Source organism: Lucilia sericata, unplaced genomic scaffold (genome assembly GCF_015586225.1).
Source record: "Lucilia sericata isolate MDLA Ls3-8-SP2 unplaced genomic scaffold, ASM1558622v1 Contig001140F_arrow, whole genome shotgun sequence".
Taxonomy (NCBI): Eukaryota; Metazoa; Arthropoda; class Insecta; order Diptera; family Calliphoridae; genus Lucilia; species Lucilia sericata.
The window spans coordinates 22680-45503 of NW_023995111.1; the positions used below are offsets into that span (position 1 = coordinate 22680).

A 22824-nucleotide genomic window follows, 5' to 3' on the forward strand; every position below is an offset into this window, starting at 1 on the left:
TTTCACATCTGTCAGCTTTTATATATGAACAAGTACCATATTTTACATAGAAGAGCAGTGATGTCAACTTAAAAATTTTACTGTAAAATATAAGTTTTTATATTTTTTTAATCAAGCGTTTAAGGTGATAAAATAGATTTATTCCAAAATTTTTCCTTTTTCTTCATTATATTTAAATCAGATATTTGTTGTTTTTATTAAAAATATTTATTTGATAATATCAGTTGTAAAAAATCCAAAAATTTTGTAGCGTTTTTAGAACACCATAAGCGTTTTTATATTAAAACAGTTGTCATCACTAGCTGAGAGCAAGAGACGTCGTCTTTTTTTACATTTCATTCGTTGCAGTGCAATAAAAAATTTCACTTCTAAAAAAAATTTTTAATTTAGTTTTTATACCTTAAAAAACTCATATTTATTAAAAAATTCTATATAAAATGATACACCAACAAATAAGCTTTAAAATTATATAAAAATTAAGTGGTTAAAAATAAATTTATAGCAAGAAAAATGCATTTGAAAATTGTGAAAAAATGTTGATCAAAGATGAAAAAAATTGTATGACGGGTTAAAAAAAATTGAGAAAAGTGTAGAAAAAAAGAAAAGAAAAAGTATTAAAGAATGAAAAAATAGATGAATGAATTAGAAAAAAATAAAAATAAAATAACAGTAAATGGAGACGTAAAACGTCAGTTGCTGGCTGGTGGATGTCATTGTGGGTTTATTTTGTATGGGAATTTTTGTTGTAAATGGTAGAAAGCCAAGAAGGAATGTGAACATGAAAAATGTACAATATTTTTAGTGCGGTTTTTCTTAATTAATTGTGTTAATTAATATCAAAGTGTTTGTTATCACATTTTTATCGATAAGACTGAATATTGTTGTTCAGTAAAAACAACATCTTCTGGACTGAATGTGTTAAAGTGCGTGTACCTAAAAAAAGAAAAAGTGCAAAAAGAGAAAAATAAAAATAACAAACGTCATTAAATTCGCCTGTTGCTTTACCTATTTGTCACCTGTTCTGTAGAAGGAGGTGTTTAACAAAGATATTTTGCTCCAATTACATATAATCATCACATCCGCAACTACATCATATAATAATTGTGAAACCAACTACTTTCTTGTTCGTTTAAAAAACAACCTTCAATTCGTTATTGTTTCTTTTAAATTTTGTCGGTCTTTGCCGCTTTCTTGACAGGTTTTTAAAAGAAACAAAAAAAAAAAAACAAATTAAACTTCAACTCTTTTTTAAAACAACAAACAAGTATTTTTTTGATAAAAATACATATTTTGGTTTTTGTGTACCTATATGATCATTTTTTATTAGTTTATTCTTTTTGGCAAGAACTTACCAAGTTTCCCACTGATTTTTTTCGGGGTTTCTATGGTTTTTTTGTATGTGTGAGAAGGTCTTGAAAGCGGTTTAAACATAAAGTTAAAAGTTGCTTGTTTACTGGCAGAGCCAAAGTGCTTAATTTTCACGCATTTAATTGGATTTTTGTATTAAAGGTAAATACATTTTTTAATATATTTTTTCATTATTTCATCACAATTTTAATTATGTATAAACTTTATTGCCGATTTAATTTCTAAGTGTTATAATTCGTATGTAGGTATGTACATTAGGGTATAAACAAAATTAAGGAGGAAGTACACAACACGCGTTGAGGCGGCAACGCGTTTTACGCTTTTCAAACTTTTCGCGGTTTACAAGCTGCAAGTTACGCACCACGCGTCATTTTGGTCTTTCTTTTAATGTTTTTTAAGACTATTACTGTTTTAAAAATCAAAATTTTAAGTTTTTGTTTATTTTTTAATATTTGTCTTTCATTGTTGGTGAAATTTATTTCATTTAAGTTTATTCTTATTCTACACAAAACAAAATACAACCATGATCAGCTGCCGACGCGTCAAAAGTTGAAAGTTGCTGAACTTTTCGCGGCAGACGCGTTACAAACTACAGTGTGTAACTTGTTAAATGAAAATACACTATTTCAACTTAGATTGTATAAAAGTTATCACCCTAATGTACATACATACTTTAAAAATTGTTTGCAAGATTTTCTGTACATAATTCATACTGATGGAAATGCATTTTTTTAAACTTAAATACATATTTGGAACTGCTGTTCGAAAAACAGGACTTTGTATAGTAGATTTCATATTTATTAACATTTTTGAACAAAGACCACAAACTAAAAGTTTGGATAGACCTCTATATATTAGGTACATACCAGAGATGTCTAACTTTGGTGATCTTTGCCCCCATCTCGGGTGTGTCAATGAGATTTAATATTTGCGAAAATCGGCAGAAACATTTAGACTAGTACAAAAAACTGATTGAGCCAATTTTTGTAGAGATACTAGAACATCTAACATAATTATGAGCTCAAGGTCCCTTTTTGGGGGGTACGGTTCTATGTCGACTAGATGAAATAATGGGCCAATTTCATCCGTTTTCAATTGGCTTCGTCAAGAGAATGACGTAGCTTAATAGACTCAGAAAGTGATTCTAAGCTGATTGGTATATTTTAAGGTTAGTTAAGGTGTTACAAGAGTAAGAGAAGAATTAAGTCAGTATTAGACCACATATATTTTACGAAAAACCTATCTTTTGGTTTACAAGTTTATATATTTTTTTATTATTTTAATATACAAACATGCATGCACATTACACACATTTAAATTTCACTAGTCTAATGCAGTTTTTTGCAAAATTTTTTATTATTATTTTGATTTGTTAATTAGCGAAAGTGCACAGGGAGTCTAATTAAAGTTTGTGTCTGTCTCAATTGTGCAGACACTGAAAATTTAATTATTTTTCAAATGAAATTATTTTTTCTTAACCAGGTCATGAGAAAAGCTGTGATGAATGAATATATGAACATATAAGGCCAATGCTCATTAAATTAATACAATTATGTACATTTAAAAAGCCATAAGCATACAATTTAGAATGTTAAATGAGAAATTTGTTAATTAGACATCAGTGAAATATTTGGAAGGTTAAAAATTAGATATTTACCCATTATGCATAATAACAAACGAGCTAGTTGCTAATTTATTTTGTATGTACACCCATTAGGGGAAATATACTGGCTTTTTGGGCTGTTAGAATGAAATGTAATTGCAAATTCGTAAGTTTTGGCTCAAATCAAATACGTCTGTTATTTCGAATAACAAATTGCGAATATAAATTTGAAATACATAGTCCTATATTTCAATATTAACTGCATCCATTTTCAAGCTTGTCACAGAATGTGGGATTATAAAAACATTCATTAAAAACTTCATTATTGTCTTAATAAACAAAGAAATTTTAAATAAAATCAAAATCAAAAATCAAAATCAAAAAAAAATATGTAATATTTATGCTTTGTGAGTTAACCATAGGGCTACCAAGATACTTATAGTACTGGAAATGATCAGTCTAAGGATTCTGACAGGGATCTTAATGGACATTGCTGAATTAGGGATATTGTCTGTAAGTGGGAGAGTAATGTAGCGGACTATTGCAGGTTATGCGAAAATTCAGAGAAACTAGATAATATTTCACTGTCCTAGAATACAAAATCTCATGTTGAAATGGCTTGGAAATAGATTTTCTGATCAACTTGCGGAAATTTAAAAGTTTTATCAGAGAAATTACTCATTTCTTCGACTGGGTTTTATAGGGAAATTCAGGTTCTCTTACACTTCATTCTTTAGAGAATTGATTTGGCAAAACTTCTAGGTTGGAATCCCTCGGGAATCGACCTGTTTCCACTCCTCCCTCCTCTTTATTTACGTTCTTTTTGTTTTTCTAGTGTTTGCTTCTCTATATTTGGATCTTCACTTTCTATAAAGGGTGAAGTGGCACCTTTTTATGCTGCATAACCCTTCTTAACCCAATTTACCAAAAAAAAAAAAAAAATAGGGAATTTGGAGAAGATAAAGCAATATCAATCGAAATAATAGCAGGAAACCATTCCGTTTTCGGTATTAGAACACTACAGCCTAATTTTGTTCATAACCCTAGTGTAGAATCTTTGAATTGTCATTATGAATTAGTGATCTATGAAAGATTCCTAGACATTGCCAACTGTTCCTACAAGAGAGTCAATATTGATAACTTTACTAACAAGTGACACAAAAATGTATCAGATTTTTTAAAATGAGAAAATATGATTTATAGGTAAAGACAATGAAGCAACTGCTCTAGAACAAAAGTTCTCAAACAATGGTCCTTGGATCACTAGGCAACATCCCGAATGGTCCGCAAAACGAAGTTAAAAAGGGGAGGTTTTTTTATTACTCATGTTTAAGTTTATCTTTAATTTCACAAAAACTTCGAGTCATGTTTTATGTCGACAGCTCGCCCAGTAAATCTAAATTATTTTCCAAAAACATAAACTTTAACTGTGTCTTTACTTAATATGGTTATGAGACAGTAATCAGAAGAAGTTGCGATGCAATAAAATGTACTTATAGTGCAACATTGGGAATAGATATATGTATGTTGTTGTTGTAGCAGCGACACCTGAAATTACACGTATATATATTTAAACATTATTCCCTACTCTTCTTCTTCTTCGCTCTGGTTATCCAACTCCGTTAGATCTAAACCCAGTAGACGAGCCGCATCCAACGGCTGAGTCCAAAGGGATTCAGGTTCCAACTGAGTTGGATTTGCCCTGCAGTTAAAAAGGTGTTGAACATTGTGTGGGCCTGTTCCACACGCAGGACAAAGATCTTGAATGGTGTCGTTTATTCTCGACCAGTACGAGTTTAAACGGGTACACCATCCGGATCTTAGTTGTGCCAATACCACTCTAGTACGACGTGGTAGGTTTCGTTCCTCGTTTGCAACGGGTGGGGGACGGCCTCCCAGTATTATACTATCTCGGTGGGAATTGATGGAGTCTTCCACCGCCTGTTGATGGATAGTATTCAAAGCTGTCCTGTATGAGCTTTCGTCCTCTATATCATCCAGGTGTTCTTGGATGTCACTCTCATACATACGAAGATCTTTCCTGACATGCCTCGGGGGGGGTTCTAACTCCGTTAGATGGTGGTTAGGGTGGCCCCTCCGATGACATCCCAGTAGGAACTGCTTTGACAGCATGATGTTATGTTCCTTAACTGAAAGCATCTTCGTTTCGTCATGCAGATGTTCTTCGCATGTCATTTGAATGCAGCCTGTCACCGTTCTTAGGGCTGCGTTTTGACAGCTTTGAAGCTTCTTCCATTGCGTGTCGCTAACTCTAGGTGTCCACACTGGCGCTGCGTAGTTTACCACTGACCGGCCAATCGTTTGGTAGGTAGTCAACAAGGTTTCTTTATCCATTCCCCAAGTGCTGCCGGCTAGAGACTTGAGTACCTTGTTTCTACTTCGCATCTTGTTGCAGATTGCAGTGGTGTGCGCTGAGGACATAAGGAGGCTATCGAATGTGACACCAAGTATTTTGGGGTGATTTACCGTCGGAATTTTTCCGCCATCGACTGTCACATCCAGTTCTAGCCCTACTTCCTTAGTCCAGGTGGTGAAGAGAGTTGCTGAGGATTTCGTAGGCGATATTTTTAAATTCCTTAAATGGAAGAAGCTGGAAAGATCACATAGGTAACTGTTTATCAAGCCGCAAAGGTCATCAATACTATTGCCCGTGGCCAATATCGAGCAGTCATCGGCGTAAGATATTATTTGGACGCCGTCCGGGGGTGTTGGGAGTTTAGACATGTAGAAATTAAACAGGATCGGCGAAAGAACTCCACCTTGGGGTACTCCCTGTTTAATTCTACGAGATTTAGATCTCTGGTTCCTAAACTCCACAAATGACTGTCGACCACACATGTAGTTCACTAGCCATCTCTTGGTGTTGTCAGAGAGACCAGATGTTAAAATGTCTCTGAAGAGAATGGCGTGATTGACCGTATCAAACGCTTTTGATAGGTCGAGTGCCACGAGGACCGTTCGTTGACATGGTCGGGCCTGATTAAGGCCGTGGCAAACTTGTGTGGTGATGGCGGTTAAAGCTGTTGTCGTACTATGCTTTAGGCGGAATCCATGTTGATGATCTGCAGGATGTAGGTGTTGTTGTAATTCCGGGAGGAGTAGTGCCTCAAGCGTCTTGGCAATTGGTGACAGGAGGGAGATAGGCCTGTAAGATTCTCCCTGGTTTGCACTTTTCCCTGGCTTCAGCAAGGGAACAACCCTGCCCAATTTCCAGACCTCGGGTATTATAAGGGTTGACATCGACAAATTGAGGACTTTTGTAAGGTACTCAACTCCCGGTTCATCCAGATTTTTCAGCATCAACATGGATATACCGTCTGGGCCAATAGCTTTCGATGACTTAGCATCTCTGATGACCTTCGTAACCTCGCTCGTAGTAAAAACATATGGTCTGTCACTGACTCGAAGATCGTGTACCTTCCTTACGATGCTTCTTTTCGCCTTGTCTCTGTCGGGGTGCTCTATAAATTGACGTGCAAAGTAGTTCGAGCAGCGCTTAGGGTCGGATACGGTATTTCCATTGAAGGATATCGCGACCCTATCCTCATGTTTGGCTGGATTCGACAGAGATCTGACAGTAGACCATAGTTTGCTGGCTCCGGAGGTTAGGTTACAGGTTTTTAGGTGATTTACCCACTTTTCCCGCTTGTAGTCGTTAACCAACTTGCTGATCTCACGGTTGAGCTGTTGAATTCTGGGATCGCTGGGGTTGGTTCTTCGGATTTCGTCTCGCTCATCTGCTAGTTCCGCTGCTGTTGCTGGGAAATTTGGTCTTATAAGCGGGATTCTACCAGCAGGTATTGTACGAGCAGCGGCAGCAAGGACGATTTCCCGGAACTCCCTTTCTGCGGAGCGCACGTCAGAAGGGGGGGGTAAATTCCTAAACTTGCGGTTGGTAAACTCTCTGAAGCTTATCCAGTCTGCCTTTTTTTGATTTTTATAAGTCCGGCGTTCAGAGACTATAAAGTCCGTCGGTTTGTCAAGCTTTATTATTATGGGTAGATGGTCTGATGACAGCGAAACTATAGGTTGCCAGGACGTATAGTTTAAGAGACCAGCACTACAAATTGTTATATCTGGCGAGCTCGTGCAACTACCCATAATTCTGGTGGGGGCATCGTCATTCACTGTGCAAAACGTGGAGTTGTCTATCTGTTCCGCAAATGCTATACCCCTCTGGTCATCCCCGAGATTCGAGTGCCAGAGCTCGTGATGAGCATTGAAGTCTCCCATCACGACACGGTTATCACCTTCCAGGAGGAATTTGATGTCAGGGTGATAACCTGCAGGTAAGCTGTTGACTGGCGGAATGTACACGTTGTACAGCTCAATTTCGGCAGCACCTGACTTAACCGCAATCCCTTGGTGTTCGATGTTTGGATCTGGGCTATTAAGGTCAGGCGAAATGAGTCTGTACTGCACAGAGTTGTGTACGATGAATGCGATGCCTCCACCACCGCTCCTTGCGCGATCCATTCGCAAGATGTTGTAATTATTACAACGCTGTAATTGGCAGCTGGACGTTAATTTGGTTTCTTGGATCGCTGCGATCTGGACTTTATGATGCTGCATAAAGTGAGTTACCTCTGTGATCTTACTAAGGAGGCCGTTACAATTAAACTGCATTAATGTCAACACTTCAGGTCTATGGGCAGCAATTTGAGGTGTTAGTGGCTGCGAGTGTATTTGTTGTTGTGGCTGTGGGTGTTGTAGTGGCCTGTGTTGCTGTTGTGTTAGATGCTGTTGGGGAGGAGGTGTAGCCGTGCTCGATTGCGTCGATGTTGATGACGTTGAGGACGGTGAAGGGCTGCGTTGTCTATTAATGCAACACTGGGCAACGAAACCATCACTCCACTCCCCAAGATTAAATCAGACCGCTGCAGTTACGGTTGGCATCTTTCCTGAAGTGGACCCACTCGTTGCAAACGGTGCACCTAACTGATGGTCTGTTAGAGTGCAGAACTCCGTGGCAAACAGAGCAGTACCATGGTCCTGGATTTTGTTCAACTCCGGCTCGGACCAAAAGAATACGGAGCAGATTTGCCGGAATAGTCTGCCCCTTAAAAGAAAAAAGAAGAATAGAGAATACATACGTGTAAAGTCGGTGTGGCTGAGTTGACAATCCTTGGTCGTTGTTCGTTGAACTCCGAGTCGTTCCGGTGCGAAGAACCGATTGTCGTGGGAACGTATATGTATGTATAAGGTTCCGGTGTCCTCAAGGGATCGTTAAAAACAAACAATAGTGAATACTTCAGTTGTAGGGTATTTGCAAATTAATACATTCATATTTGTTTCAATACTCAAACTTAATTAATACAGTTTGCTTTGATAATTTCTGTTCACCCAACTAACGCAAATATTGCAATAGTATAAAAACATATTTTTTTTATATTTTTTATATACAAACAAAACAAAAAATTAAGTAAGAAACAAAATAAAAAACAAGTAAGAAAGTATAGTCGGGCGTGGCCGACCATATGATACCCTACACCAGTTATGAATATTAAATGTGATTTATTTTTCATAATAAAGCATTTATCTTCAATATTCCCTTGTTCCGATACATTTAAGCAATTTATGGATGAAAAACTAATTTTCTGAAAGAGGCTTTATATGGGGGCTAGGGGCAAATATGGACCAAGCCCGATAAAATTTTGTGAATATATTTGTATTTACATAATATTTTATTGTGCTAAATTTCATCGCGATATTTGTGTTTATAAGTTAATTTGGGACATTCAAGTAATTTTCTGAAGGGGACTTTGTATGGGAGCTAGAGTCAAATGTGGCCCGATCTTTATGAAATTTGGCAGGGTCATCCAGACTTCTATAAAACTTAGTTGTGCCGCATTTTATCGATATATCTGTAAATTTAACAAAATTATGAGCTCAAAAGCCCTTTTCGGGGGGTTCTGTTCTATGGGGGCTAGGTGAAATAATGGACCGATTTTAACCATTTTTAATAGGCTTCGTCCTTGGGTCAAATAAAACGTGCGTGCCAAATTTCATCCAATTATCTTGAAAATTGCGACCTGTACCTTGCGCACAAGGTTTACATGGACAGCCAGCCTGCCAGACGGACGGACGGACGGACATAGCTTAATCGACTCAGAAAACGATTCTAAGTCGATTGGTATACTTTAAGGTGGGTCTAGGACGAATATTTTTGTATGTTACAAACATCAGCACAAATCCAATATACCCTCCCCACTAAAGTGGTGTAGGGTATAAACATATTTATAATTACTAACAATTAGTTTGTTCAGTGATGTTTAAAATAAACTTTAACTAATGCTACGCATAGCTTTATTTAATTATTTTTTACTTTATATGTTTTATTTCTTCTATTTTTAAACATGATTTGATTTTTATTTCTTTAACAAAATAAGAAATGTTAGTAATAATTGTTTGCTATTATGGTTTAACGTTTTTTTTTTTTTACAAAACTAAGTCACCCGGATTTAGAAAACAAAACAAACTAACAAATAAATAATTATAATATTAAATATATATACAGATAAACAATTTTTGTATTAATTTTTTGGGATTTTCCCTTTGCAGATATTTAGTTTTGGAGACCTTTGAATGTAAATGTTTAAATAAATAATGCAGTAAAATAAATAATATATTTTATATTTTATATTTTATAAATAAAAAACATCGTCTACATTTAAAAACTCTAAAAACAGCTGAAACAAGTAATTTAAAACTTTGAATGATGACCTTGTTATAATACTTGGTTGATCTGTTGTATGTGCGAGTGTTTAGTTTTTATTTTAAAACACTGCCAATAAATAATATATAAAATATGGTTAATTATTAATTGATGTTTATTATTTCTATCTTATTTATATGGAAAAGAGTTAATTATCAAATGAATTGAATTGTAGCTAAGTTGTTATTAGAATTGATTTACTTCAGAGATGGCACAAAAAGTGTGAATATTACAAAATATGTTTTATTAAAAATTATCGTATAAAAAGGTAAAGTGGTTCTGATCTCATTTTTACATATACATATTTCTAATATATTTTAAAAAAAACATAAATAAAATATACTCGAATATTAGTCGTCTATAATAGTATTGTATTGGGCTGTTTGTCTATATAATTTTATGTAACAGGTTCTTTTCTTGGTAGTTTATGGCCCTAATTATACCTAGTTGCTCCAGGAACTCTTTACACTTTTAATGAAAATTATTTTTAAATTAAACTAAAGCTATGCCAAAGAGGATATCGTACAACGTGCAGTAATCTGGCTATGTTAGGTTTTTTGGATCATTTTCACAAAATGTGTCATGTAGATCTTATTTTACTTGAGCTTAAATTAGCTTCATACAATAAAATCATAACTATTGTCACCTTTTTGTTTGAATATCCGTTTATTCTTTAAAATACTCGTTAGTAACACATTCTTGAGATTGTTTTGAGATTATCACAGTCTGCGCTCATGGAGAGTGGTGGCAGACAGCGGAAAATTAATATATTTTTTGAGGATAATCTTCGTGGCAGGTCTATTTGTTATCTGCGAATTTGTTGACAATTTAATTTTTCCCTAGAATAAACATAAATTCAAAATATATAATTTTAATGAATGAAAAAGTACCAAAAGTCACTTTCAGTATATTCTCATTTACTAAGGTCCCTACATCTTAAATTTTATTTTCAATATCTATGTTCAATATCGTAAAAATATCAAAAAGTACCATCGGAAAAACGAAAAAGTACAAAAATCTCTCAATGTGTTCCGGTTAACAATTATAAAAAATCTAAAAGGTACCAAATAGTTCCCTCTTACAGAATATTATTCAATCAAGACCATGTATGTTAAAATTAATGTTCCTTGGTTGAATATTTTAGAAAATTAAAAAAGTACCATTTATGAGATAAAAAATACTAAAAAGTTCTCTCTTAAAGAATCTTATTCAATGAAGACCGTGTATATTTAATAATCATATGTTTTGAATTCGTATTAAAAAACATACAAAGAGTATTATTTGAAAAAAGAAAAAGTACCAAAAGTGGAATAAATTTTACCTAAGTGGAAAGTACTAATAAAGAATACAATTTTTCCCCTTTTCGCTTAGAAATATACTTTTTCGAGAATTAAGTTTACAAAATGTTCCGTATTTAAATCTATATATCACAGATAAAACTCAAACGATTCAAATCTGCATTCATTTGTTCCAGAAAAATAGTGCTTTCAGAAAGTACCAAACAATTTACTCGAATTTGTTCCTATATAGGCCTTAGTACTCGAATTCCAAAATAATATACCAAAAGCTTATTTTGAGTAAATAAACTACTTTTTCAAATTTTATAAAAATTGGCTCAATGGGTTTGAATAAAATTAAATTTCCCGTTTTTTCCCTTTTGGTACTTTTTTCCCCAGTGATATAGAAAAAATTTTATTACAATAAATATTACAGAGTTAGTCCGTAATTTAATAGGAATAATTCAATAAACCGAAAAAGTTTTCTTAATGTGCTAAAAAAAGTACCATAAATACAGTTTTCTCCCTTTTACACCCATAAAGGACTGAATTTTAAAAAAGTACGAAATAGGTGTCTCATAATTTTGGGAGATGTATCCAAAATTTTCATAAAAATTGTATTGTGTTAATTAGTTCAAAAGTTATAAAGGGCCAAAAAAAGTAATAAAATCACCTTTGTTACTCATTTTTGCCCCTTAAAAGTACGAATTCGAAAAAAGTACCAGACACCCATCTGCTCATTTTAAGAGTAGATACAGGTGCATTTAAAATTTTTCTTGTATCACTAATATTGTGTAAGATAATTAAGAAAACCTGTTTTACCCGTTTTTTCCCCTTTTTATCCGTAAATGTACAAATTTCCAATTTCCATAATCAAAAACACATCTACTGTCAAAATTTCATGATTCTAGGTTCAGCCGTTTGGGCTGTGCGATGATGAATCAGTCAGTCAGTAACGCTACTCTTTTATATATATATAGATATGTAAGACTGTTTCTCGCGGTCGTTTTGTTGGCATACTTTACAGTATAGAAATATTGCTTGCATTTGGTGAAGACCAAGCTGATCGGAGAAAATTCCTGTGCTTGTAACAGCTTTTCAATCGTCAAGCTGGAGGTCCACACCACACGTTTTACGCTTCTTTGCGTTCTACACGGCTGTCAAAAAAGTAGAATCAATGTTGTTGTGTGCTAGAAGTTACAAGCACAAAAGCGTATGATGCCTTGACGCGTAGAATGCTACTTTCTACTTTTGAAAGCGTCATAAGCGGCGCGCGAATACGTTAGCTAATTTTGACAATTTATCAATTTTAATAACTAAAACGAGTTAAATTGTGCAAATATAAACAAAAAACTTAAAAAAAAAACGAAAAATAACCTATTTCAACCATTTTCAATAGGATTTGTTCTTGGGTCGAAGAGTATGAACTAAATTTCATCAAATTATTTTCAAAATTGCGAGCTGTAGCCTGCGTACAAGGCTTACATGACCACACAGGCGGACAGACGGACAGACATATATAAATCGACTCGGAAAATGATTCTAAGTCGATTGGAATACTTCAAGGTGGGTGTAAGACCAATATTTTTGGGTGTTACAAATATCAGTGCAAACGTATAATACCTTCTCCACTATGGTGGTGTAGGGTATAAATACAAAAGCTTAAAATTTGTATCTTTAAAACAGTAGTACGCTTCAAAAACATTAAAAATATTTATTTATTTATTTATTTATTTATTTATTTATTTATTTATTTATTTATTATTACCTTTTAGTTGGTTATTTTTTGATCAATTATCGGTATATAGTTCTTCGCGGAATTATGGTTTCCATTATGGTTGGGGATAAAAAATTTCAAGATTTAAAATTTTCAAACTTAAACTACGAATGCCCCAATCAAGTTATGTCCCGATCAGACCAGAAGTTTTGAAATGCCAGATTTACTTCCCAAAAAAATTTATTTTTTCATTTTTATTTAAATATCAACTCTCACTTCCACAATCACTATAATGTTCTTCAACACTGTTATACTTACTACGTATACTATTATGTATTTCTGTTGTTGTTTCATTATTTAGGCCATTGCTTCCTTATCATATCTTTCAATGTTCTTGCATTTTATACTTTTCAAATTTATCTAATTCAATTATACAATTCAACAGAAGTTTTAATAATAATTTCTAATTACATTTGATTATGTCACTTATTTTTGTTTTTACAGATTTCTTTGTTCGAGTAGATTGTTAATATAAAATAAATGATGTGATGGCTAAAATGGCTTCAGGAGATCTCTCTTTAACCAGTACTAGTAGTCAAGAAGGTAAGTAATGTTTTTTATGATGAACACATACATACATACATATGTATAGCGGGTTATAAAGTAGGTTAACGATTTTGTGGTAGAGAATAGTAGATTGTTTATTATTTTGAATAAATTAACTAAATTGTTAATAATATTTGACAGTAAGGGAATTGTGTAGTATGGAAAAACAATCTTCGTATTAAATTAGTCTTGTAAATGAATTTATTCGTTCTATAATATAGATTCACTTGATTAATTAACATTCTTACGTTTTCCAGAAGAAAGTCCTGAATATGCCGATTATGATCGTACACTACGGCCACCGTCGAACTCTAGTGGCAGTACAACAGCAGGCAGCATGAATAATAATGCTAATAATGGCAACAGTAGTGGTGGTGTTGGATCTGGTAATCCAAAAATATATGACACCATTAAAATACAATATGATTCCGCACTAATGGAACTGAAAACACTGCGGCATCAACATGCTGATACGGTGCGAAAATGTGATAATCTAGAAAATCAATTGGCATTTTATCAAGAGCAATATAATGCAGCTATGAATCAAATAAAAAGTTCCGAACGCAACAAACTAACTGATGTGGCTGCGGAGAATGTACGATTGAAACAACAGAATTCAATGTTGGAACGTAAATTAATGCGTTTGGAAAATGAGAGTGCTAATCCGCAAGCGGAGAGAAATGCCAATTCATATTATTGTGATTATAATGATGGCGGCTGTAGGGGTGGTCCTGGGGGAAATGGAACGGCGGGGGGCAAATGTGATGGCACTTGTCCGAAAAATGATCAACTCAAGGAAGAGCTTATCCTCAGCACGGAGAGAAATAATGATTTGATGAAGGAGAAGGAAAAGTATAAAAAGAATTATAATGCTGCTTTAATGGATTTCGATAAGGAGAGAAAATTCTTTTGTGATGCACGCGATCAATTCAATATGCAACGGGAACAATTCCAATTGCAGCGTGAAATTATGGAAAAAGAAAATCAAAAGTTGAAAAGTTTATTGGCAGCAGAATCCAATAAAATGTTAGTGATTACAATGCAGAAGGGTCGCATTGAGGAAGAACTAAATCAATTATTGTCGGAGAAAGACAATGTATTGCAGGAACATCAAAAAATGTCCGATGATTTGGCGGCAGCCAATAAAGAGCTGGAACAGTATAAAAAAGATGAAATTATGTATAAAAATGAACTGAAAGCTTTACAACAATCCATAGCTGATTTAAAGAAAAGAGACTTGCTAAAATCACGTGAAAGTACTTGGTCCAAGGAATTCTCCGATAGCAAAGATGATTTCAAAGAAATCGAAAAATTGCGTAAAAGTTTAGAAAAAGCACATGCTGAAGTAGAAAGAGCTGCCCAAGACACCGAAGAAGCCAAGAGAGTTAGAGATTGGGCCATTTCGCAAAGAGAGAAAATTGTGCAAGAAAGAGATTCAGTGAAAACATTGTGCGATAATTTGCGCAAAGAGCGTGACAAAGCCATTTCAGATTTACTCTCAGCCATAAGGGATAGTGAGAAAATAAAGAAACAAAAAGATGAAGCTCAAAGGAAAATAGATGTTCTCAAAGAGCAACTGGAGCAGAATCAAAACAATGATTCATCCTCACGACGTAGTTTCCGCATGAGCACTTATGAGGCTGAGGATATAATGGAGATTGAGTTGACCAATTATCATGCAGATTGCGATATAGGCATTATCATAGATGACAGCCAGCAAAGGCAATTGGTGTGTGGCGTTACAAATGTTTCACCGGCATTTGGCAAATTGAAAATTAATGATGTTATAGTCAAAGTCAATAGTTTAGACTGCCAGGGTCTCAGCAAACGCATGTTAATTGATGAAATACGCTCCACAGCTCCACGCTGTAGTCTTTTGGTGTCACGTACACGCCAGAGTAAGAGACATTTCTATACAGTGCATTTGAATTTGCAACAAAATCCGAATCATGGATTGCACTTAGACACTGGGGTGTTCATTTCCAAAATTGAACCCAATTCGTTGGCAGCATTTGAACCGGAACTGGAGGCCGGTGATAGAATACTATCGATCAATAACAAATCCATGGAGGGTATACAATCTGTAGAAGACGTTATGTCCATTCTAAACGATGATCGCAATGAATCAATAACGATCTTTGCTTTAAAAAATGTACAGGATTCTTCTAATTCCGAAACCCAAAGAAGAATGACAACGTCGGCCGCACAAACAGACTCAATAGACTCGATGCACCGCGTTACAGGCACAAAGCATCCTTCAAAAATTGCCGAAATGTTAAGTAAATTTAAGGAGAAGATACACATTTCCAAACCAGGTTCCGATGGTGATCATTTTGCCCAAGAACATGATGCGTTAGCAGCCTTGGATTCAGTATTAAGTGAAAATTCTTCGGAGAAAAGTAAAGAAAATCTTTTTAAACGCAATAAAAGCAAGAAGAAGGAAAAGGAAGCGGCTGCCAAAAGTATGGGTACTTGGCCCAGAACTAATATACTGCAAGCTTCACAAGAAAATCCCACTGGCACTATCGTACAGAGGGAAAAGAAACGTGCACCTTTGTCTTTGTTTACGGCAGGACCCATTAATGTAGACAAAGATGATGAACATGTTGATTCCGACGAGGCACCGCCTCCTCCCCTACCACCCGTGCAAAATAAACCCCAAGCACATATACGCAATGGGGTAGTGGGTTCTAATGTCAAGCACAATCCTAATAGAAATTCAAATCCTATACCTGCTTCTGTATTGTTTCAAAATTCAAATTCTTCCCCGGGAAATGGTAACAATAACTATACGGTTAATAATTATATGAGACACTCGGTTTATGCCACACCTTCTGGCATGGAGTCGGAACCTTTGGTTATGGAACAGTCGAAACCTTTGCAGAGACCCAATCCCATAATGGCAGCTGCCCCCAATATGAGGGCAAAGCAGACCGACAAATACGGAAATCCTAGAATACAAAATCACAACTATCAAAATCGTTACTCGTTAAACATCACCCCTACAGAGCTGTATAAGACCACAGGACAACAGGCCCAGCAGCAGGTTATTAATAACGGTGGTCAACATAATTCACAGCAGCAGCAAATGATTGTCGGTGGTGATTTAATATCGCGTAAACAACATTTATTTGACATGTTCCATAACAATCCGTCAGCGAACAACAAATCCGCACCCCATCCAGCGCTGTTTGTGCCTCTACAACCACCCCAACCACCACCTCATTCAACGAATTTCATGCGATCAAATTCTTCGAATCAACAGCAACAAAACTCTTTAGATATGATATCGATGAAATCTCAAAATTCAATAGATTCTATACTCTCCACTAAAAGTCCGCCAATAAGCGAATATGCTGTACTTGCCAACTATCCTAAACGTGGCATTCCCATGCCCCAATCGGCTCCCGGCTCGGCCTCGAAAAATGTGTCAAAATATCCCAGCGATAGCGAAAGTATTGCCTCTGGCATAACAAGCGGCGCTGGACTCTTTCACTCGTCCAACAATGGTCCACCATCTAGGCACATGCCCCTCTTTCCCTCCTTTACCCAGTCCACACATTCGGCTATGAGACCTATACGTCACTCTAGTCCTTTAACTTTGCCCTCGCCACCACCTCTGCATCCGGGAAGCGGTGGTTCAACTTCCAATGCTCATCCTCATCACTTAGATTCGTCCATTGGTATACCCACTTCATCGGTGGACAAATTCGATATGGACTATATGAATTCTTCTACCCATAGCCAACATCATCAACAAACACATCCACATTATTTAAATGACTACCCGCCTAATATACCCAACCACAATGCCTACCATCCTCTACCCAGTATTCCGTCGTCGGGACAGGGCGTCATCTATGAGGGCGGTACTTTTCCTCGCAAAAAAGATCATCAGCGTTTACGCATACCCTCCAATCCAAGTGTAGCTAGTAAAAATAGCGGTGTTAAGAATAGTTCTGGTTCCATTGATCATCATTATGCCTCGGGTAATAATCCCTCAGGCTTAATATCAACATCCGTAGCTGGGTATCCAAGTGTAGGCGGTGGTGGTGGTATTATGACGCATCATCATCATACAGCTTTGGCAAATGTGGCTGCCAATGGTGGGAATAGTGGTCGTGGTTCACCCATGCCACAGGTTCATGTTGAAGTGTTATCGCATGGCGGCAGTAAACGCAATTCGAATGTGCCGTCGGATTTTTTATGCCCTGGAGATCTTAGAAGAGTCACGATTGAAAAGAGCGATAAATCGCTTGGTATTACAATCCAATGTAATAATAATGGTGGTGGTATTTTTGTATCAACTGTAGCCGACAAAAGTATTGCCACTCGTGCTGGTCTTCAGGTGGGCGATCAACTCTTAGAAGTATGCGGTTTGAATATGCGTTCGGCTACAAATGATATAGCAGCTAATGTCTTGCGTCAATGTGGTAACTCGATAACTATGTTGGTGCAGTACAATCCAGAAAGTGAGTATTTCAAATAGAAATTAGACTAAATGATTTTATTGTTTTCTTTTTTTCACAGAATTTCACTCAACTGAATATGAAGGCACTCATAATTTAGAACCTGAATCTCCGGTCAATCATTCGGGATCACCTACGCCACGTAATTCTCCCCGACCACCCATACGTCCCATGATGGCCTCCTTGCCACCTATGCCAATGCCAACATCCCCACCCTCTTCCAATTCAATGACTCAAAGTGCAATAATGCCTCAATCCTCTTCAATGATTTCTCAAAAATCCATAAAAGATCAGAGTTTTGCCGATAGTTTGGAAAATCAATCCGATATAAGCAGCAGTCAAGATATACCCTCATCAAATGCCACAACAACAACTACGGCCTCGACCACCTCCACGCTGCCATACGAAGAGGAGCCGCGTTATGTTACACTCCACATGGATAAGTCAAAAAATCCGGGAATAAAACTATTTGGTGGCAATAAAGTGGGTATATTTGTACATGACGTTCATCCGGGATCACCTTCTGATCGTGCTGGTGTACGAAAAGGTGATCAAATATTAGAGTATAATGGTGTAGATTTACGTTGTGTTACGGCGGAACAGGCTGCTAATGAGATCTCGAAATTAACCGATACTGTAACCATGTTGGTGCAAAATAAATTAAAAAGTTAGTTCAACTTCGTTACTAGTTCTCTAATTATATTTATTAATAGAGTTTACTTTCTTCTGTTTTGTTAAAATATTTAGAATTAAAGCAAATCAAAGATAAATCGGGTGATTCTTTTTATATACGTGTGGGGTTTGATCGTACTGGTGACTTGAATGAAGGCGATTTACGTTTTGTTAAAGATGAAGTTCTTTATGTGGATAATACGGTTTTTAATGGAACTTTTGGTCTATGGCGCGCTTGGAAATTAGATGGTAAAGGTTATCGCAAAGAATGTGGCATCATACCTTCACAAATGAAGTGAGTTTTAAGATGTGCTATATGTTATTGATGATATCTTTAATTTTATTTAATTTTTTGTAGAGTGGAAGAAGAACTACGAGCAGCAGAAATGGTAGAGTGTGAAAGTGGTAGCACAGCCCGTCGTGGCAGTACCTCTACCCGTCGTTCGTTTTTTCGTCGCAAAAAACATCAACGTAGCTCTTCCAGAGATTCAACCGAAATCGCTAGTTTTAGCAACACACAATTGAGTTATTTTCCTGACTCAGGCATCCTCAATGATGATGGTGGTATTTTGAGCTATCAACGCGTTGAACGATTGGATTGTAAGTATAGAATTGTAAACTATTTGGTGTTAATATTTGTTTAAGAACCTAAACGATATTAAATGACGGAAAAAATTAATAAGAACGATAAGTTTCTTATTCTACGGATCCTTGGATTATTTTTATATCATATATGATGTCAATCCTTTGGATATTTTCTTACATATATTACTACATATAGCGAAAAGGACTTATAGAAAATGTCTATATTCGATCACAGATCGATCAATTTATTCATTAAAAGATTTTCCTAAACTGATCAATTAATTTTATCTTTTGTTAAAATTGAATAATTAAACGATCAATTTACTTTTGGGTAATTGATTATTTGCTTCTTAGAAAAATTGTTTGATCACAGATCGATTGATCTGCTCTTTATGGAAATGGATAAGCATTTATCCATTGTGATTCTCTTCATTGAAGTGAAAATACAAAAATAGAGAAAAAGAACATTAATAAAACAAAAACATATAGAAATAGAACAGAGAAATGGAAACAGGTTGATTTACGAGGGATTAAACCTAGAGTTTTACCGAATTAGTTTCCTTAAAGAAAGAACTATAAGAGCCTCTGATTCTGCCCATAAAAGTCAGTCGAATTTTGCTGTTTAAATCTAATATACTGTGAATGTTGAGTTCTGCAACTAACCCCAGTTCGTCATGGAACCTATTTCCTAGCCATTTCAACCTGAGATTCTGTACACTAGGAGTTTATATATATTACTGTCCCACTTATTGACAAAAGCATTAATTAAGCCCCTAGACTGCGCTTATCCAGTTTAGTTATCATGCAAAGTTACTGTCCGTCGGTCACAATTGAACTGTTTCAACAACAGATTTGTATTCGAATTGTATAGTTATTGAGTTCTTCACTGCGAGTAACCTGCAACTATCACCACTGTCAGCAACACTCTAACTAAATTTAACCCTTTGAGTCATGGTCGAAGGAGCTCAAATTCCGACAGCCTACTTACTTCCTCAGCTCATGCCACTGCAATCGCGCACTAATTGCGAATCCTACTGGTTACGGATAGAACGTACCGTCCTTCAATGAATGTCCAGCATGTGGTCAAGGTCCCCACGATACAATATGTAGTTCAACTGCTTAGCCAAACCTACTTCACTTTGTCCAATGGATTTATGGGCACAAATTTGGACATTCATGTAGAAACCCCCAACTAGATTATTGTATAGTTTTAACTGTTACAGCAACAGCATTCGAATTGTCGGTATCTGTGGAGATATCGAAACAAAAATCCACACAATCGTAGTTATAGCTACTAATACTACTGCAGAATTCATAAAGACGCCATACGGATGTAGAAATTGCATTAAAGTGAGAAATTACAAAAATATTGTAAGTAGATGATAAATGACCATTTTCTCAATCTCCGGTTATAGCTTAACTGATAGATATTCTGACGGTAAAAATGATTTTTGTATAAAAACTGTCAGTGTATAATTACCTCAAGAAAGAGGCGGTTAAAAAAGTGGATTGTTAAAAATGTAAATCTTATTTTATTTTATTTTTTCAGCTCCCGTTCGCCGACCTGTTTTAATAATAGGACCACTATCGGAATGTGTTATGGAACGTTTGACAATAGATTTTTCCAATCTCTTTAAATTTTGTGAAGTAACTGCCATGGATTGTTCCCAAGATGCCATGGAAGAGGGACTACAACAAAATATATTCGTTGATTATCGCAGGCGAGGCAATAAGTTTGAATGTACAACTGTGGAAACCATTAACAATGCATGCAAGAATGTAAGAATTGTAAAAAGTATTAAAATTAACAACATTTTAACAATTATTTTTTCTTTTAATACAAAGGATCGTCGTCACTGTATACTCGATATATCCATATCAGCTGTGGAACGTTTACAGCGTTTACAGATCTATCCAATTGTTTTACTTTTACGTTTTAAATCGGCTAAACAAATACGGGAAATTCGTGACTTTGGCACTGAAAAAATCTCAGCCAAGGCAGCTAAAGAAATGTACGAGCGGGCACTCAAATTAGAAAGTGATTATAAGCAGTATATATCAGGTGAGTTTTAGAACAAAATGCTAATCAAAAACACTTGTTATTTAAACATGTTTATTCATCATTTACAGCCGTTATACCGGGTGTTAGCATTAAACACATGTGTACCCAAATTAAAGATGCAGTTGACAAGGAACAGGATAAAATTTTATGGGTGCCTGTTTCCAACCTTTGATAAGACAAAAACTAATAACAAACAACGAAGCGACAATATATACATATATAAATATCTTCTAAAACATAAATGGAATATAAATAGTATTCTTTTATTTTTAATTTTATTTGTCTTCTGTGCGCACATTAAACTATACTGTAATTTATTTTATTTTTTTATATATATACATTGAGATGTATGTTTATTTTTTTTTAACTTTAAATTGCTGTCTAACACAAGCTTAATAAGTATTTTATTTTTATATTTTTTTGTTTTGCTTTTTAAGGAAACTGCAAAATGTGTTTGTTTAAGCTACTTAGCCTTACTTTAATTTTATATATAAAAAAAAACAAACTTGAATTTTTTTACTATTAGTATTCTTTTTTTTTTCTCTTAATTTTGTGTCGTTTTATTTGTTTTTTTCTTCTACTAAGCGCTTTAATTGAAAAGTATTTTCATTTTATTATTTTTAAATAAACACTTTATGCTTTAATATATTTTTGAATATTTTCTCTTTATTGTTTAACAGCTTAAGTTGCATTTTCTTTTCTTTATATACAGTGTGTCTTATAACTTTTAGCTATAATATGTTTGCTTTGCCTTTTTTTCTTTTTCTCTTGTTGTATTTATTAAATTTTTATTATTTTAAGTGATTTTTTTTTTTCTTGTAGCTTATTTACTATTATTACAACAACTACTACTTATTAAATGTATTTTCAAAATAAATATTTTTATTTTCTTAAAAAAAAAACTTATGATAAAACTTATGTAAATTAAGTGCCTTTAAGTGTTTATTTTTCCAATTAACAATTGAAAATTGTTAAATTTTTTGTAAAATCTTTTGTAATAGACAATAATAATAAAATTTTATATTAATATATATATTTTTTTCTTTATATATATCCTATATACACACAACACATATAATCTGGGTTACAGGGTTCTATTTAAATAAAAATTAAATATTTTTAATTATTTACATTTTACAAACAAAACTATAAATATATATATTTGATGTTTTTATATATTGAAATAAACAAAATGTAACCTAATATTTATACAATTACAAGAAATACTTTTTTTAAATAAACATTTTTAAATATAAATAAAAATTAAGTGTTTTTTTAATGAAATAGATTTAATTTTAATTTTGATCTATTAAATGAAGGAAATTGATGTAGAAAAGTACCCGAAACCAGGGGATAAAGATTGATCCTGTCTTTCACTAGTTATAAGGGGGTCGTATACCACAATCTTCACAAAAAGTGGGCTTTGCATATCCCATTATCGAATACATATTTAAGTGATAAGACATTATATGAATTAATTTATTACTTCATTTAGTGCAAATAAAAATGGACAGGATACAAATAGTGGACATGACATCTCTTAAAATTTATATTTTTAATTAATATCTAGATTAAATTGTGCCCAAAGCTGTACACGAGCAATTTTATTTTCATTTTAACTAGTTTATATCAAAATGGGCGGAATTAAAATAGTGGGCGTGGTACTTCTTACCAAAAATGAAAAGGTATTATCGTTTAAACGTATCTATGGTCAATTTCCCTGGTTTTT

The 22824-nt window shown here is 34.6% G+C and overlaps 1 protein-coding gene and 1 long non-coding RNA gene across 3 annotated transcripts; one reads left to right on the forward strand and one right to left on the reverse strand.

Annotated features, from left to right (window-relative positions):
- Positions 1 to 794: 794 nt before the first annotated feature.
- On the reverse strand, positions 795 to 1487 carry LOC119610227. Its single transcript, XR_005231977.1, has 3 exons — positions 1353 to 1487; positions 1006 to 1190; positions 795 to 933 (listed from the first exon to the last, which is right to left on the reverse strand). It is a non-coding gene; the product is annotated as an uncharacterized LOC119610227 (long non-coding RNA).
- Positions 1351 to 22347, forward strand: LOC119610226 (disks large homolog 5). Of its 2 annotated transcripts, none has more exons than XM_037965355.1 (9): positions 1351 to 1509; positions 13206 to 13304; positions 13565 to 17779; positions 17838 to 18443; positions 18524 to 18743; positions 18807 to 19048; positions 20583 to 20812; positions 20879 to 21095; positions 21164 to 22347. In XM_037965355.1, exons 2-9 carry the CDS (start codon positions 13250 to 13252, stop codon positions 21265 to 21267), a joined length of 5889 nt encoding a protein of 1962 aa, XP_037821283.1. In that variant the 5' UTR covers positions 1351 to 1509; positions 13206 to 13249; the 3' UTR covers positions 21268 to 22347. The 2 variants fall into 2 exon arrangements, with proteins under 2 accessions (XP_037821283.1, XP_037821285.1); XM_037965357.1 differs by having other exon boundaries at positions 1372 to 1509; positions 13568 to 17779.
- Positions 22348 to 22824: the final 477 nt, after the last annotated feature.

What these genes read in the sequence shown, in the direction of transcription:
- LOC119610226 (XM_037965355.1), top strand. Translation starts at nt 13,250, where the DNA reads ATGGCTAAAATGGCTTCAGGAGATCTCTCTTTAACCAGTACTAGTAGT. An exon ending in ACGCGTTGAACGATTGGATT is followed by an intron (nt 19,049 to 20,582) that starts GTAAGTATAGAA and finishes TTATTTTTTCAG; the next exon opens with CTCCCGTTCGCCGACCTGTT. An exon ending in TTATAAGCAGTATATATCAG is followed by an intron (nt 21,096 to 21,163) that starts GTGAGTTTTAGA and finishes CATCATTTACAG; the next exon opens with CCGTTATACCGGGTGTTAGC.